This window comes from Belonocnema kinseyi, chromosome 10 (assembly GCF_010883055.1).
Source record: "Belonocnema kinseyi isolate 2016_QV_RU_SX_M_011 chromosome 10, B_treatae_v1, whole genome shotgun sequence".
NCBI lineage: Eukaryota > Metazoa > Arthropoda > Insecta > Hymenoptera > Cynipidae > Belonocnema > Belonocnema kinseyi.
This window is the reverse complement of record NC_046666.1, coordinates 62,931,632-62,950,019: the sequence shown is the minus strand read 5'-3', so window position 1 is coordinate 62,950,019 and position 18,388 is coordinate 62,931,632. Positions and strand designations below refer to the sequence as shown.

At 24.0% G+C, this 18,388-nt stretch overlaps 2 protein-coding genes across 2 annotated transcripts; one reads left to right on the top strand and one right to left on the bottom strand.

Moving 5' to 3' along the window:
• Nucleotides 1-3,730: 3,730 nt before the first annotated feature.
• Nucleotides 3,731-11,262, bottom strand: LOC117182266 (zinc finger protein 830). The gene is made up of 3 exons (XM_033375379.1): nucleotides 11,041-11,262; nucleotides 6,579-7,086; nucleotides 3,731-4,132 (listed from the first exon to the last, which is right to left on the bottom strand). Exons 1-3 carry the CDS (start codon nucleotides 11,232-11,234, stop codon nucleotides 3,821-3,823), a joined length of 1,014 nt encoding a protein of 337 aa, XP_033231270.1. The 5' UTR covers nucleotides 11,235-11,262; the 3' UTR covers nucleotides 3,731-3,820.
• An 81-nt stretch (nucleotides 11,263-11,343) lies between these two features.
• LOC117182267 (guanosine-3',5'-bis(diphosphate) 3'-pyrophosphohydrolase MESH1) lies at nucleotides 11,344-18,388 on the top strand. The gene is made up of 4 exons (XM_033375380.1): nucleotides 11,344-11,386; nucleotides 11,684-11,941; nucleotides 14,730-15,061; nucleotides 18,115-18,388. Exons 2-4 carry the CDS (start codon nucleotides 11,731-11,733, stop codon nucleotides 18,208-18,210), a joined length of 639 nt encoding a protein of 212 aa, XP_033231271.1. The 5' UTR covers nucleotides 11,344-11,386; nucleotides 11,684-11,730; the 3' UTR covers nucleotides 18,211-18,388.

The following is an 18,388-nucleotide window of genomic DNA, read 5'->3' as shown; positions in this document are numbered from 1 at the left end:
ATAAAAAGGGCCATGCTAGTGCTAATTCTTTGTAGTAATAAAATAAAAGCAAAACTGAAAGTTACTTTTAATTCTGTCAAAAAAATAAAAATTTCAAATATTTACTTCAAAGGGATACTATTTTCTACGTACGTAAGAGAATCGTATGATTTAATTTAAATAAAAAATGTATTTCTGTAGTACCAGTGACTATAGTTATATTTCCAATTCTTTTTTTCACTATGAAAATAATGAAAATGTTTAAAATATACAAGAATTTTTGCACTTTGGACATTTCAGCAAAAAATTATGTTTAGTAATAAAAACAATAGCGATATTCAAATCTTAGTCTCTTTTAATACCTAAGACTTGAGTATCGCTTCCACTTCCCATATAATTATTATGAATAACAATAAAAACAATAGTGAAATCAGGCTGTAAAAAATCTTTACTAATTTAAAAAATTCTTTTTGCGGGGGGGGGGGCACCCCTTTATCTAGCCACACAAATAATTTTGGTCAAACCCCTTTCCGGTCCTTCCCCTTTCCAGCTTGTCGTATGGGCGGAAACGCACCTCTGTCTGGCCACAGAAATAATTTTGAACAAAATATAAAAAATATTTAATTTAAAAAAAATACCAAAAGAAAAATTTATGATAAGCGGGCTATTTTAATACCTATTATTCCTAATAATTACAGGAAACATGTGGCATTTTCGAGTGATTTTTTTTCTTCGACAAATTGCAGTAATTTATCTATTTTTTATTATCGATGCTTATTTTACTATTTTATTATCCTAATCCCTCAAAATTTGCAAAAATGTGACGGTTTTTAAAGCAAACTTGGTAAAAAAAAAACAAGCATTTTACCCTTAAAATTTTTTAATATTCACAAAAATGTAAACATTTTGATAGGTAATAGGTTACGTAGCTAGAAACTAAATAAAACTTATTGAAAACTGAATTTAAAAAAAATCGTTTTCTAATTAAGATTATTTTTCTAAAAAATAACACGCGAAATAGAGAGGTTTGTCAAGAAACATAATATTTGAGATTGATAATACTTTTAAGATCTCGCAATGCGTAATAATGTATTATCTGTAAAAAAATTCGACGAAAATACATGAAATAACAACAAGAAGCTTCAAATTTTTACGATATAGAATGCCATTTTTTTACTAAAGTGAGAAAATATAAGTATTCAGCGTAATTGAACTTTGAAATATTAGGAAAAAAAATTTTAAAGTTCAGTCTTAAAATTGAATTAAGGTAATTTACATTGTTACGTTTTTAACATTTTTGTGAAATTTCTAAACAAGTTTAATCCCAGAGGCCCTAAAACGTATGTAAGTTCGTTTTAGTTTCAAATGCTTAAATTCTAAAATATTTGATTGTCAATTTGTTAATTTTTGGTGGCTTCAAATGTCACAATATTGTAATTTCAAATACAATTATAAAAAATGTCAGGACCATTTCATCTTAAAGTATTTCAAAACTGTACAATTTCTTACTAAAAGCCTTGATAATCAGTTTTTAATTTAATAATTTTAGATTTGAATAATCTAAATTTTTTGGTATTAATTTTAAAAGTACAAGACTTTCTGATTTCTTCAATTCTTCGAAATTCAAGAGTAAAAAATTGTAGAAGTTGATAGTTTCTAAACGATTTAAATTTACTTGAAGTAATTAAAATGTTACGATTGAAACTGAAATGGCTGAATTTCGAAAGTATAATTGACAATTTAAAAATTGTTAAATTCTAAACAGTTTAAATTTACTAAAATTGACACATTTTTCAAAGTTTCGTATTTTATCCACTTTAAATCGCTTCAATTTTAAATTTATTAAAATTCAAAAGTTTTCAATTTTTAAATATTCAATTTTGAATTATTTGAACGAGAAATGATAAAATATTCATTTCTTTAAATTTTAAATAATCTATTTTTCGAAATTCTATTCTAAATTATACTATTTTTGAAATATTAATCTGAAATCATTCAATTTCGATACTTTTGAGTTCAAAATATAATTGTTCAATTCTGAACGTTTTAAATTAGAAATGATACAGTTTCAACTCCTCTCTAATGAAATTGTCAAAAATTTTCAAATTTATTTTTGAAAGTTTAAAATTTTGAAGACTTGGGTTTGAAAAATTTTCAAATTAAAATCATCAAACTTTAAACACTTTCATTTAGAAATAATACAAGTTCTATTTCTTTCCATTCCATTCGAAATATTGTGCTTTTTCCAAGCTTTACCTAATTAAGATTAAGAAAAACGAGTTTATTAAATCTTATATTTTCATCAATTAATAGTGAGCAGACTTTAGAATCAGGCACTAATATTGAATTCTTTCAAAAGTTTTAATGTTCCAAAAAATAGAACATTAAAAAATGTTTAACAACGAATATTTCTATAAAAAATTGGGCAATTTCTTTAATTTCTAATGGTTACAATTTTATAGTTCTGAATTATCATGGTAAACGCTAAATTTTCAATTATTTCTTATCGTATGTTTAAATTCTGCGATTTAAATTGAAATGGTTCAATTTCTAAAAGTACAATTTAAATTTTAAAAATGGTTAATTTCTCAACGATTTAAATTTACTTAAAGTAATTTAAATGTTTTAATTAAAACTGAAATGGTTGAATTTCGGAAAACATAATTGGAAATTTAAAAATTGTTAAATTCTAATCAGTTTGAATTTATTTAAATTAACAAAAATTTTCAAGAGTTAGAGAAAAGAAAGGTTTTAATATCACAATTCTTCGCGACTAAATTTTTTTTAGTTCTAAATAAAGTTTGGATTTATTTCAAGTTTCAAGGTTCTGGAGCATACATTTTTTCAATTTTAATGTTTCCTTTTTAAAATTAATTTATATTTGCAAGTATTTTTCTTGAATAATTCAATTTTAAAGGTTAATAATTGAAATTTGTCCATTTTCAACAATACAAATAAAGGTGAATTTATTTTTAGACTTTAGAAAATTTTATCTAGTCAATTTTTATGTTAAATCATAATTTTTTAATTTAATAAAAATTTAATTTAAAAAAATAAATTTTAATCGCTTCAAATTTAAATTTATTAAAATTTAAAAGTTTTCAATTTTTAATTATTCAATTTTGAATGCTTTTAATTAGAAATGATAAATTTTAATTTCTTTGAATTTTAAATAATCTATTTATCGAAATTATAATCTAAAGTATCTCATTTTGGAAATTTTAATCTGAAATCGTTCAATTTCGAGACTCTTGAGTTCAAAATAAAATTGATCAATAAACTTGTAACTCCTTCCTAATGAAATTTTCCAAATTTAAAAAGTTTAGTTTGAAAGTTTTAAATTTTAAAAGCTCCCGTTTGAAAATTTTTCAATTTAAAATCATCAAATTTTGAACGCTTCCATTTAGAAATAATACAAGTTCCATTCCTTCCGATTCCATTCGAAATATTGTCCTTTTTTCAGAATTTTACCTAATCTAAAATATTATTTACTTAGAGACTCTTTACGTATAATGAACAAATGAAATTTTAATTATCTTGCGATAATTAAATAATTAAACTACAAGTACTTCAAGTTGCAATTAAAATTGAAGACATTGTAATACAATATCTCAAATTCAAGATTAAAAAAAAAGGTTTGAGAAACCTTTTATTTTCATCAATTAAAATTTCCACTGAAAAAAAGTATTAATATTAATAGTTTATATAAGGTATAAGTCTTTAATTTTAAATAAACTTTTAAATTAATTTTCATATAAAAAGTGGTATATTTACAATTTTACACAAGGGTGAATCTTTCTTCACAGTTTATAAAAAATGTACAAATAATTCTAGGGAAGTATTATTTAAAGGATTTCTTAGCTCGCCAATCAATAAATTCATCAAAGTCCTCGTCGTCACTAGAAGAAGATTCGTTCTCTTTAATTTCTTGCTTCTTTTCAGCAGCTTTCATTTTTTCTTTAAGTTTTACGAGGTCCATCACCCTCGACAATCGTTGCATTTGTTCTTCTATCACGTCCTCTTGCCTTTTTACCGTCGCCTCTTCCTGATCATCTGCCATTATTTGGTTTGCTTGTGCCTCTTCCTCTTTAATCACTTTCATAAACTTTTCAAACTCCTCGTCCATTGGATTTTTATATTCGACATTACGAATCTGAAGCAAAATATCATTTTACGCACAAAAATGAAACCTTATCTTTTCCCTGACCGTCAAACATCAATAATGATAGTGCAAAAAAAAATTCAACCAAATAGTTGAGTTAAGAACTTAAAAAAAAAAAATTTTCAATCAAGAAGATTAATTTTCTACCCAAAAAGTGAATTTTAAACCAAATAGATGAATTTTCGGCCACGGAAACTTTCTCAGAAAATAAAGGAAAAAATTTCATCAGAAATGTTGAATTTTCAAGCAAAAAGATCAATTTGATACAAAACAGTTAGAATAGTTAATGTTAAACCCAAACAAAGAAGGAATTTTCAAACAAAATAGTTAAATTTTCAACAACAAAAAATAAATTTTCAACTATAAAGATGAAGTTTCAACTAATAATATTACTTTTCTACAAAGAAAAAAAGACAAATTTTCAACAAAATACATGAATTTTCAAACCAAATAGTTGAATTTTCAACGAAGAATATTAAAATTCTACCAAAAAGGCGACTTTTTAACTAAAAAAGAAATCTGAACAAAAATGGAATAGTTGAATTATCAGGTAAAAAATTAATTTTCAATAAAAAGAATTGAACTTTCGACAAAAAAGTTACATTTATAACCAAAAAGATAATACTTCAAACAAGAAAATTAATTTCAAATACCAAAAAGCTAAATTTTGATAAAAATACATGCATTTTCAACCAAGAAAGATTCCTAAGACAATAAAGGCAACAATTGCATAAAAAATGTAGAATTTTCAAGCCAAAAAAATTAATTTTCTACAAAACAGTTAGGATAGTTAATGTTAAACCAAACAAGAAATTAATTTTCAAACATAGTTAAGTTTTCAACAACAAAAAATGAATTCTCAACTATAAAGATGAAGTTTCAACTAATAAGATTAGTTTTCTACTAAGAAAAAAAGAAAAATTTTCAACAAAATACATGAATTTTCAGTCAAATAGTCAATGAATTTTCAATGAAGAATATTAAAATTATAACAAAAAGGCGACTTTTCAACCAAAAACAAATTTGGAACAAAAATGGAATAGTTGAATTATTAACTTAAAAAATTTAATCACTAATAAAAAGAATTGAATTTTAATTTTTAAAAATTATTATTTCACAAAAAAAAACTAAAATAAGAATACTTTACCCAAATAAATCATTTTTAACCAGATTTTTGAGTTTATAACCAAGAAGATGAATTTTAAATCAATGAGATTAAATTTTTACCAAGAAAGTGGAATTATCAACAAAATGTATGAACTTTCAACTAAAAATAAAATAATTATTTTCATTTAAAAAAATTAATGTTCAGCCAAAATTTTCAAGCAAAACAAAGTTTTCCACTTAAATTATGAATCATCATCATTAATATAGAAAAAATTAATTTTTTGACAAAATAGTTCCACTTTCATCGAAGTAGTTGAATCTTGGGATCAAAAAAGATTAAATAAAAATATAAGTAGAAAATTAAAAAAAAAATAAAGCCAACCAGAAAAGAGGAAATTTTAACACAATAGTTGAATCCGTAATCAAAACAGAATAATTATTAAACGAAAAAGATGAATTTTCAACAACAAAAAATTAAATTTTCCACCAAGAAGATTAATTTTGTAGACAAACATCTTTTTGTCAACAAAAAATCGAATAATTTAATTTTAATTTATAAAAAATTATTGTGCAACCAAAAAAAAATATTTGACTAAAATGAGAAATCGTCAACCAAAATAATTAATTTTTAAACAAATATTTGGATTTTCGACCAACAAGATGAATTTTAAATCAACAAGATTAATTTTTTTCCAGAAAAGAGAAATTTCTGAAATAAATACATGAATTTTCAACTAAAAATAGAAAAAACCAAAAAGAAGTCTCACTTTCATCTAAATATTTGAATTTTCGACCAAAAAATATGAATTCTCAATGAGAAATATACTAGTTGACATTTGAACCAAGAAATATTTTTATTATAAATAAAAAACAATTCAAGTCAATCAAAGAAAACGAAATTTCAACAAAATAGTTGAATCCGCAATCAAAACCGAATAATTCTGAAACGAAAAAGACGAATTTTCAACAGAAGAGTTGAATTTTCAACCAAGAAAAATTTTTCTGCCAATAAAGAAAAAAAATTTTCATCCCAAAAAGACGAAGTTTCTACAAAACAGTTGAATTCTCAACCAAATAATTAAATTTTTAACCAAAATAGCTGAAGTTTCATTCCGAAAGACGAATATTCAACAAAACAATAAGATTAACAACATTTTCAATTTATCGTAAACTTCCTGACTCTTTCAGGTTTTCCCTAGCCAGTTTTAAATTAATTGAATTTTCCCAACTTTCCACAATTTTCCTAAATTTTTTATTTTTATTGCTAAATTCGAGTTTCAGGATCAAGCGGTTTGAAAAATAATAACCGGTAAAGAAAGTTAATAATTACCTTAGCGTCAAGGACCGGGTCATCAAAAAATCCTTCTGGAAGCGACGCTGGGTTTTCTTTTCCTTTTTGCTGTTTATCTTCATCTTTTTCTTCCTCGGCTTTCACACTTTCTGATGATTCTTTACTGATCGGCGGCATTTGAGGAAAATTAGGTTTTCCATTTACTACACCATTTACAGCACTATTCATTGTACCATTTGTTGTGGTGGAAGATGAAGGTTTGTCATAAAAATCATCAGGCAATCCCGATTTTGGTTTGGGTTGATGTACTGCTGATGGATTCGAATTTTTTAAAATACTCTTTATTTTTTTAACTGGATGTGGTTCTCGAAATGGAGAAGCTGATCTCTTTTGTGCAGATACGGCGGATTTTGCTTTTTCTAGATCTTGCTTCGCTAAATTGATATTTTCCTTGTGCTTTTTGGAATTTAGATGTGTGGGCCAAACTAATTCATTACTAATGACAGACTTGCAAATGGCGCAAGTAAGTTGACCTAAGGAGTTATACGTGTTAAAAAAGTTAAGGAATCTACAAAAATTTTGAGTTCTTCGTTCAATTTCTATATTAATAAATTATTAGTATAATTTCACAAAACTACACCTATGGAAAGAATTTAACTTCATTATAAATTTTATAAACAAAAAAAAATAAAATTCGAATTTCCTGGTAAAAATGTATAGCCCTTTAAAACTACATGTTCACTTTATAGCATTAACCCTCAAAGTGCATGCATGGTAAAAATCACGGTAAAGTGCATCGTGGGTATTAAACACCCCAGCGTATTTAATAATGTATTGTTTAACCCCTATTAAATATTTTGTCACAATAAAATTATCCGACATATTTTAAGGTATCTTTTATAAGGTAAAGTTGATTTTATAGCCACTTATTTATTTTAAGTTTGTTAAAAAAATTATTTAAAAAAAAGTGAAAAAATGTTGTTTTTTTACTTGCATATTCATAACTCACGCAATTTCAATTATTTTAACCTGAAGATTTATTAATATACTTTTGAAATAGTGCACTTTCATACAAAAAATATTGCAACATGGGAGCTTTCTAACAAAAAATTTCTTTGCACAGTTGAAAAATCAATTTTATGATAAAATTATGAATGCGATTTTTTGCTTTTAAATCGGTTTATTATCATAAAGAAATGAGGAACTTTGACATGTAATACCGTAAAAATACAAGAAATTGAAAAAAGAGACATATTTAACTGTATTTTAACAATTATATTTTATTCAACACGTCCACAGTCTGCTCTCACATGAGGCGCTGCCGTAAGTTATAAGCCATTTACAAAGAAAAAAAGTATGAAACAATCGAAAAAAAATCAATTATTTCACTTCATATGATATAGTTACGTCAGAAAGTAAACAAAGATCAATAAAATTTCAAAAACAAAAATTTTCTCCAAAATTATTTTTTCACTCACTAAGTGGACACTAGGTGTTCAACAACCCGCGATTTTTTTACCTCCAATTTCAGCAGCTGCTGCTAGTAGATTGACGCTGAAGTATGCTAAATGACTAGTTACAGTTAGGGTCTCCAACTAAAGCTAGATGGCGAAACTTACTAAATTTTTTCGAATTAAGTATGGTTTATAAGAATTTGAAAATTGCTTGGGGTGTCTGATACCTGATGCACTTTAAGGGTTAATTAGGATATTTTCAAATACTTAAACTGTTAATTTGATAATTCCGAAAATTTGAAGCGTAGTAAAGTTTTTTCATTTTAAGATTAAGATTTGTCGATGTAAATTTTTTTTAGTTTTTTTAGGTTTAAAAATACTTCAAATTGCAACACTTCCAAAGTTCATTTTTTTTTAAATTTTGAACAGTTATCTCTAATGAAATTAAATTTTAAAGCGTTTTCATTTGTTTTTCCCCTAAAGTTAAAATTTTTAGGAAAATATAATTTCCAAAAGAAAAACATTCAAAATGATATAATTACAAACCAAAAGCGATCCAAATTGAACACTTTATTTCAAGGGATTTGAAAAACACTTTTACTAATACAAATAAAAAACTAAAAATATATAAGCTTGAGCATTTCAAAATGAAAACAATGATTAATTCCTGAATTTTAAACACTGCGTTTATCTGAAATTCTCTCATTGACAACATTTTATAGAAAGTAGGATTTTGAGTGTTCTAAATTTATAGTTTCTCAATTACTAAAATTCTGAAAAAATAATGTTGAATTTTGTTAACATGAGACAATTCCAATCTATTTTAGCTTTTTCTATTTTGAAATTATTTAACTATAAAGGAATTTAATTAAAAATTGTACAATTTTGAACAATTTAAATTTGAAATAACAACCTTCTACAGTTTCGAAACTAAAAATATACAAGCTTGAGCGATTCAAATTAAAAACAATGATTAATTCCTGAACATTAAATGCTGTTTTTATTTGAAATTCTCTAATTAATACAGTTACATTGATAATGTTCCTGAACCTTTTTCAGTATAAGATTGTTTTTAGTTACTGAAGTTTTGAATTGTAAATTGTTTAATTTTGAACAATTTATGTAAAAAATTCTATAATGTTGAAATCCTAAATGGTTAGTTTGGTTGTTATAAATGTAAAGTTTGTCAAGTATGAAAATATTTTCTTTTTCAATTAAAGAATTTTGAATTATTTAAATTATATCTACATAATGTTGAATTTTGCTAGCATCATATAATTCCAGTTTTAACATTTACCATTTTAAAATTATCTAGCTATAAAGGAGTTTAATTAAAAAATATACAATTTTAAATAATTTAAATTTAAAATCAAAGATTCTTGGAAGTTTAAATTCTAAATTCAAATTGTTCAATATTACAGTTATTTTCAGTCAGCATTTATATCATTTTGATAATTTAAATATACACTTTTTTCAACTGAAATTTTGTAAGAAAGTTACACATTTTAAAACTTTGTTCTTCCAAAAACTTGAAATTTTCAGCAACACATTTCAATTCAAAATTCGGTAACAACTTAAAACGTCTAAAATTTAAAACGAAAAACATGGAAAATTATACTTAACTATTAAGGCTTTTGGTTACAAAACTTTAGATTATTTACTATTCATGTAAAGATGAAGAATTTTCAGCTAAAGAAAGTCCAAAAAATGGAATAGTTAAAATTGCAGTTAAACAAATTAATTTAAAAAAAAGGATTTTCGATAAAAATACTTACATTTTCTACTAAAAGAAATTAAATTTTAATAAAGAGACATTTAAAAGCAAAGGTCATTCATTTTCTAACAATGAAATGCGAGTTTTGAATAAATAATTGAACTTTCAAACAAAGAAATAAATTTTCAACTAAAATGATAAATCTTCAACTAAAACAATTTATTTACATCCAAATAAATTTATTTTTTACGAAAAAATCAATTTTCTACCAGTAACATCCATTTCACACCTGAAAGTCGATTTTTTAACAAAATATTAGAATTCCAACTGAAAAAATAATCTTTTCATCAAAAATGGAACAGTTATATTTTCGGTTTGAAAAAATTAATTTTTAACAAAAAAACACACACAATTTTTCAATAAAATAATTAAATTTTCAAACAAAAATATTAATTCTTTACCAAAATACATCAATTTTTAGAAAATGCATGAATTTTCAACAAAATAATCAAACTTTAAAAAAATTAAATTTCGACTAAAATCATGAATCTTAAACGCAATAAAAAAATGTCAATAAAATAAATAAATTTTCAAACAAAAAGATGAATTTTCTATGAAGGTGAATTTGCTAATAAAAAAGATGAATGTTTAACAAAATACATGAATTTTTAACTATAAAGAAAATCGTTAAATTTTTATTGAAAAAATGAATGTTCAACCAAAATGAGTTATTACTCTTGAAATATTTTTAGTCAAAAATTGTTTCCAATCATTGAGCCTTAAGGTTTTAAATTGTAAATTGTTTAATTTTGAACCATTTATATAAAGAAGAGTGTACCTAATGTTTATATCTTAAAATGTAATTTTGAGTGTTCTGAATTTATACTCGGTCTAAGTATGAAAAGGCCTCTGAAATTTCGCGTAGGTTTCGTTTTAGGAGAAGGTATAGCACCAGGATATACAAAAGTTATCTGCAAAGTAGCATTCACACCAAAGCAATTCTAAAGAAGTGATATTATAATTTAATTTGAGTCTAAATTAATTTTTAAACATGAAGAATTTTATTTTTCTGAAATTTCATAGAGAAATTAGTTTGCTATCTTGATATTTTTTTATTGAAATAAACTTTCAATGTAAAAATACGAAATAAAAGGTTTTAAATTGAGGTTAGAACATGCAATCCAAATTTATAACCAATTTAACCATTAGTTTTGCATTCCATTTAATACTTAAAAATTATATCATGAATAAAAATATATACATAATATTAATGATTATTGTACATAATGATAAAATATTTTAAGTAATATTATTTTAATAAATAAAAGGATATTTTGCCAGTGGTGAATGGATCTTCTTCTTCTCAACACCTAATTTCTTTTTGGTGTTATTCATCACTTTCCGCAACTCTTCTTGGGTCAATTTTTTCTTTCCCGACATTTTGAAACTTTCTTTTTTTGACACAAACCTAAGTTGAAATAAATATAACCAAAATTCTGTTATATTATCTGTAATATTTACATACATGCGTCGAGCCGACGAGACTCGAGCTGTCAAATTGAGTTTAGAGGTTATGTTGTTATATTTCTGCGATTTCTGCGCCCCTCTTGTCCAATTTATGAAACAATAAAGTAAACAAATGAAATAAATTGCTGAAATATATTTTCCTGCTTTTTGAGGTGACGACTTTAATTAATCTTTAAAAATACTGTATTTAATATGATTTTATGTATTTTATTTTGTAATTTATGAAAAGCTCTATTTTAAAGAACACTGTGGCCATTTCGTACTCAAAATGTTAAAGTTAACCTAAAAATATATTCGACCAGATTTGACAAACCCGGCAAATGATTATTTCTTTCGATATTTTATATGAATTGAAAGTTTATCAGCTTTAGAGAAACAATTAAATTTAATAACCATTTTTTATTTCCTAATTTATTTTTAAATACAATATTATTTATTTTTTATGTCAGATTTCATGATTCATTGAATTTCGGTGGAAAAGAGCAAATTTTTAAAAATGTATACAGACAAAAAATCTACTGACCAAGAAGATACATCATTAGAAAATACAAATCCAACTCCGTCCGAATGTAAAATATTTACAGATGAACTCACCAAAGAAGAACTTCTTTCGATTGTGATAAAATGTACAAATTTTGCAGCTTTAAAGCACAGCAAACAAAGGAGGAAAAATCAAGAGCAAACTCCGTATATAAACCATCCTATAGGTAATAAATAATATATTTTTCTACACATGAAAATAGTTTAAAATAAGATATGTGTTTTCATATATTTTTTTTATTTAGTGAAAAAATTTGGTTAAATATAACTGTCCTTGTTTTAAAATTATTTTGTATTGAAATATTAACTATCACATTCTTCAATGAGAATTCATCTCTTTTGGCTGAAAATTCAACTACTTAAATGGAAGTGGAACTTTGTCGTTGAAAATTAATTGCGTTCATGATTGATCATGCCTCTTAAAAAAAATTGTGTTCAAATTTTAACTTTTTTCTTAGAAATAATTTTTTTAAATTTATTTTTCTAAATACTTTATTCTTGGCTCAAAATCGATCACTTCTAGTTGAAAATTCATGTATTTGGTTGAAAGTTTCTATTTTTTTGTAGAAAATTAATCTTCTTGGTTAAAAAGTTACTCTTTTCGGTTAAAAATTTTTTTCTTTGATTTCTTTGGAATTCGTTTTTTTATACTAATTATTTAAATTCATAATTCAACCATTTATGCGTTTTGATAAAAATACATCGTTTTAGGTAGAAAATTAATCTTCTTGGTAAAAAATTTATCTTTCTTGTTGAAAATTTGTTCCTTTTGATTGAAAATTAATTTTCTTGACTAAAAATTTAACTTCTATTTGGAAATTCCACTTTTTAGTTAAAAAGCCGTCTTTTTATAGAACTTTATCCTTCTTGGGTAAAAATTGAACTATTTACATGAAAATTCATACATTTTATCCTCAAATCGTATTTTTTGTTAGAAAAGTTATCTCATTAGTTGAAAGTTCATTTTTTGGTTGAAAATTTATTTTTGTATTCAATTTTTAATTTTTGTCCACATTTTTTTTATTTGGATATCCGGATTTTTTTGTTAAAAATTCCTGTATTTGGTTGAAAATTTGTGTATTTGGTAGAAAATTAATCCTCTTAGTTGAAAATTACACTGCTATTTCTAGCTTAAAAATTAGCTATCCTATTTTTTGTTGAAAATACTTGCATTTTTATAAAAATTCATCTTTTTGCGAATAAAATTCTTCTTTCATTTTAAAATTCACATATTTGCTTCAAATTTTATTTTTGTTCTTGAATATTCTTAATTTTAGTTAAATACTAATTTGCTGTGTTAAAAATTTAACTTTTGTATTAAAAATTAATTTCTTTTTAATGAAGATAAATTTTGTAAACTGAAGATTTAATTATTCCATTAAAAAAATTTTTGTTGATAATTCAACATTTTAAACGAAAAGACATCTTTTTTAGTAGTACGTTGACCTTTTTGGGTTAAAACTTGGAATATTAGAATATTATCTTCTGTTTTTTTTGGTTGGTCATTTATTTTTTTAGCTTAAAAATGAACTATCCTATTTTATTTATTTATTTTTAAATTCATGTATTTTGTTGATTATTTTTTCGATAAAATTGGTCCTTTTAGTCATAAATTAGTTGTATAACTGATAATGTAAGTATTTTATTTTAAGTTAAAAATTAAACTGTTTTACGTGAGAATTAAAAAAAAAAGTTTGAAACTTCGTCTTCTTTGGTAGAAAAGTAATTTCAGTAGTTAAAACATCATCTTTTTCATTCGAAATCCAGTTCTTTGGTTGAAAATTGAACAATTTTGTTGAAATTTTTTTTTATATAAAAAAGACTGGAAGTTCTGTTGACTACTGGTCGTAATTTATTGGAGCTGATTTGAGAGACCTCTCAATCAGCTCCAATAAATTAGGACCAGTAGTCAACAGAACTTCCAGCCTTTTTTAATAAATATTACCATGGTCGACACTGGTAACACCAACTACTACTATTATTCTTTTGTTTTATTACTGAACATTTATTTTTTCTCACTAAAAGTTCAACTATTATATTTTTGGTTCAAAATTAATCATTCTCAGTGGAAAACTTGTCTTTTTTGGTAGAAAATTATTTCTTTAGCTTATAAAAATGAAAATATTTGATTAAAAATGCATTTTTCTGGTTGAAGGTGCATTATTTTATTTAGACATGATTTTTTAAAATGGAAATTTAGCTATTCCTTTTTTTTGGATAATGTATCTTTCTCGAAAGAAATTTAATCTTCTGGGTCATTGCATTTTTATTTTTTAAGTTGAAAATCTATTTTTCTACTCAAAATCTAATTTCTTTTTTTAGTAAAAAATACATTTATTTGATTGAATTTTTGTCTTTTTTATTGAAAATGTGTCTTTCTACTTGAAAATTTAAGTATTCATTTATTTTGTTGAAAATTTGTCATTTTTAGAAGAAAAATTTATCTTTTGGATCGAAAATGTAATTATTTAAAAATTAATTTCTATTTTTATATTTTTGTCATTTTATTAAAAAATTCATTTCTTTAGTTTGAAAATTTAAGTATTTTGTTGAAAATTCTTTTTTTTTAGTGGAAACTTAATTTTTTTAAATATATTGTAACTATTTTATTTTTGTTTGGAGATTCATCTTTTATACTCGGAAATTTATTTACGTATTTTGTTGAAAACGCATTTTATTTCGGTTGAAAATTGCTTGTTTGAACTGGAGATTTAACTCTTTCATTTTTGTTTCGAAATTTATCTTTTTGATATTAAAACCCAACCATGTGGTTAAAAATTCATATCTCTGACATATGTATGAGTTTTGTCACTAAAACTGTTTAAAATATATTTAGAAACGAAAAATGTATATGACAAATTTATTTTAGAATAATTAGGAAATTAATTATTTTAATAAAATATAAAAAATTCACAAAAGTTTCAGCCAATTTTAAGTATAACTTTTGACATTTAGGTGTGGCAAATATTCTAATTAAAGAAGGGAAAGTGTACGATACCACAGTGATTTTAGCAGCTTTGCTACACGATACAGTCGAAGATACAGACACAACTTTCGATGAGATAGAACAAGAATTTGGAAAAGATGTGCGCAAAGTTGTGGAGGAAGTCACAGATGATAAGAATTTGGCAAGAGAAGAGAGAAAATTTTTGCAGATAAAACATGCGCCTGGTAGTAGTCGTCGAGCGAAATTGGTTAAATTAGCAGACAAGCTTTATAATTTGAGAGATCTTAGGAAAGAAACTCCTGTTGGATGGACAGCTCAAAGAGTCAGAGAATATTTCAAGGTATTCAATTAAATATTAGGGTGGCCGCTGGACCGGAAAACCGGGATTTTTTTGAGACTGGGAAAACCAGGAAAATGACTGTGAATTTATTTTTTGACCGGGAATTTACATTTTTTAATTATGCCATTATTGAGTTTACAATGCGTAATTCAAAAATCTTTTACTTACAAAAATTTCCTTTTTATATTTTTATTTTTAAGCTTGCATTTTTAATTTTTAAAAGTTTTAAATTCTTTCTTGAAGAATTGAACAATTAAAATTTCAAAGCCTTTGAAGTTGAAATTTTTAGACAAAAACCATTTTTATTTAATAAACAAATAACACATTTTTTAATGGATCTGTACTTTATGTATTAAAGAGTGAACAAAAAGCGATTTGACAAAACGTCTGACTGCAACTTTATAAACTATTTTCAAGTATGTTTCAGTTAAAAATATTCCATTTTTGACACATTTAATTTTACCTTTTTGGAATTAAGAAAATTATTAATGATTGAATGTTCAACAATATTTGACTGTTAATTTAAGACACGTAAATTAAGACCAAATATTTAAAGTAAAAAATTTTAAACTGGATTGTTTGACATAGAAAGCCTGGAATCGTTAAAATTTCGAAGAGCTTCTGAACTTTGAACGTTACAATTTTAATTGTTGTATTTGAAAAATGTTTAATTTGTAAGTGAAATTGTTGAATTTTTATATATAAATTACAAATGAACATTTGTAGAAAAAAATTGAGCAATTTTGAGAGATATTTAGGAGTTTTAAAAAGATTCAAAATTATTATGCAAAATTTAAAAAGTTACCTTAAAATCTTCCAGAATCTTTTTTGACAATTTCGCAATTTCTTAAAAACATTTTTAAATATTCTCTTAAAGTAATTGTTCAAAATGAAAAATTATTTTTAATTTTCATATGAATCTTAAGAAAATGTTTTTATTTTTTGAAGCTTTTCACAATTCTTAAAAAGCTTCTAATTTTTTGTTTGAAATCTGCAAAAATCTACATTTTATTTTAATTCAGGCTATTATTTCAAGTCTGAAATTAATTAATTTTGAATCTTTTCAAAAAAAAAGTATCTCTTCAAATTTCTCATATTTGTCTACAAATAATAAATGTTCAATTGTTATTTAAACATCCACATTTTGAGGAAATTTCTAAAATTTGAAGGATTTCCTAAAAGTTGTAGGAAAAATGAAATTAATTTGGACAGATATTTAGAAGTTGTGAAGAAATTTCAAAAATAATTTTAAATTTGAATAAATTTAAAACAAATTGTAGATTTTTAAAGATTTTCAAATAAAATGTTGAAGCTTTTCAAGGATTTTTATACTAATTAAAATAAAAGGAATAAAATTTTTAATTAAAGAAGTGTTCAGTTAAAAATATCTAATTTTATCTAGCTTAAAATTCCTCAAAATGATATAATTTTGAAAATTTTAAAGATCACTGATTGAGTTTTTAATTTAAAGAATTAAAAACGATAGCGTGCATTTATATTTTTTATATTGGAAAATTTTAGTACCTTCCATTTTATATGTGCAAATTATTGAGCATTTGAATGCAAAAGTTTTGAATTAAAAAACTTTTAAACTTCCATTTTAAAAGTTAGTCATTCAGCAGATCCACTTTAAGTGCTTTCATTTGCATCTCAGTTTTTATGACCTCAAATGGAAATTTTGTTATCCTCAATGTTCGATTTTTAAATTTAATTGACCGTGAAAAACGTTTGTCAACCGGGAAAAAACCTTTCACTTTAAAAATATTCCATTTTGGGTCTTCATTTTCAAAAGGTACTCTGATAATAGTCCATTGGATGCCTATTAATTTTCCGAATTATTATTTGCCAATGCAAAACCGTAAAAAAATAAATAAAAAGATTTTTATAAATAAAGATTTTCATTGACTTGATTCTCATTAAAAATTATGTAAATATCACATTTTTAGCACTTATTTTTCACACATAATCGAATTGAATAAAACAAAATAATACCAAATTTAAATTAAATTGCATTTTGGAAATTCAACTGTTGAATACTTGAATTTTTAACTGTTAAAAATTGAATTATTTTCAATTTTAAATAGTTGAAAACTCAATTTTGGCCTATTTTTAACTTTTGAAATTTTGGAAGAAACGAGTTTTGTATTAAAAACAAGTATAAAAAATGTTTTTTTTAAACGGGTCATCATTGACAAATCATGTTTTGGCAAAATAATAGTCATGAAAATAGCTCTAAGATAAAGAATTTATGAGATAGAAAAAATTCCCAACTAGAATCATCTCCTCGTTAAACAATTAAAAACTAAAATCGTTTGAACTTAAAAATGTTCAATAGAAAAAACGTTGCAAGTTTATCAACTGTACAAATAAATAAATAAGTGATTTTTGAAATTCAAAAATATATAAATTTTACAAGGAAATTCGAAAATTTGTTTAAAATTAAACAATTTACGGATTTTAACGTTGAATTTTGAAGCCTTAGTAGTCAAACAAATTTAAACGTTTGATTGAAGCTTTATAAGCTATTTAAAAATAAATTCGAAAAAATAGATTCATAATAAAACACTTATATCTTTCAAATTCGATTCAAATATTATTTCAGTTAAAAATGAGCAATTATAAATAAAATATTAGAAACTACAATTTTCAACTGAAATGTTTGAAATATCCTTGAATCGTTAAAATTCCAGAATGTTAATTTAAACTTTTAATGTTACAATTTTAATTGTTCCATTTTTAACAGCTTACAATTAAAATAATGTAAATTCTACATTAAAATGTTTATTTAAAAAAAATTAATTTGTTCAATTTTTATTGTTTCTGACATCAAATTACTTAAAATAATGTGATTTTTATACAGTTCGAGATTTATTGATTTATTCTCAAATTAGAGCTTTTAAATTGATAGCGGCACGACTATATGCAATAAATAAAAAAATGTCGCCGTCCCAGTCAAGATTTTTTTTTCATTTGGAACTTAAAATAAGATTGATTGAATATTACATTTGTGAATATTAATCATTAAAGTATTTAATCATCTTTATAAATTTCAGTGGGCAAAAGCCGTAATAGATGGATGTCGAGGTACTAATGAAAATTTGGAGAGATTACTAGATATCACTTTTGCCGAGCAATCACAAGAAAAATAGCTGATTCTTGCACCAAAGGAAGATTTTAATTTTATTAAAGATCTATCGTTAAAAGGCTCGAAGAAAAAAAACTGAAAAGTTGTGAAATTCTAACTTTGAATTCGTTGAGGGTTGATGTTAAATATTTTTTATCATATGTTTTTCTGCAGCTGTTAGATATTTATAAATTGGAAGATCT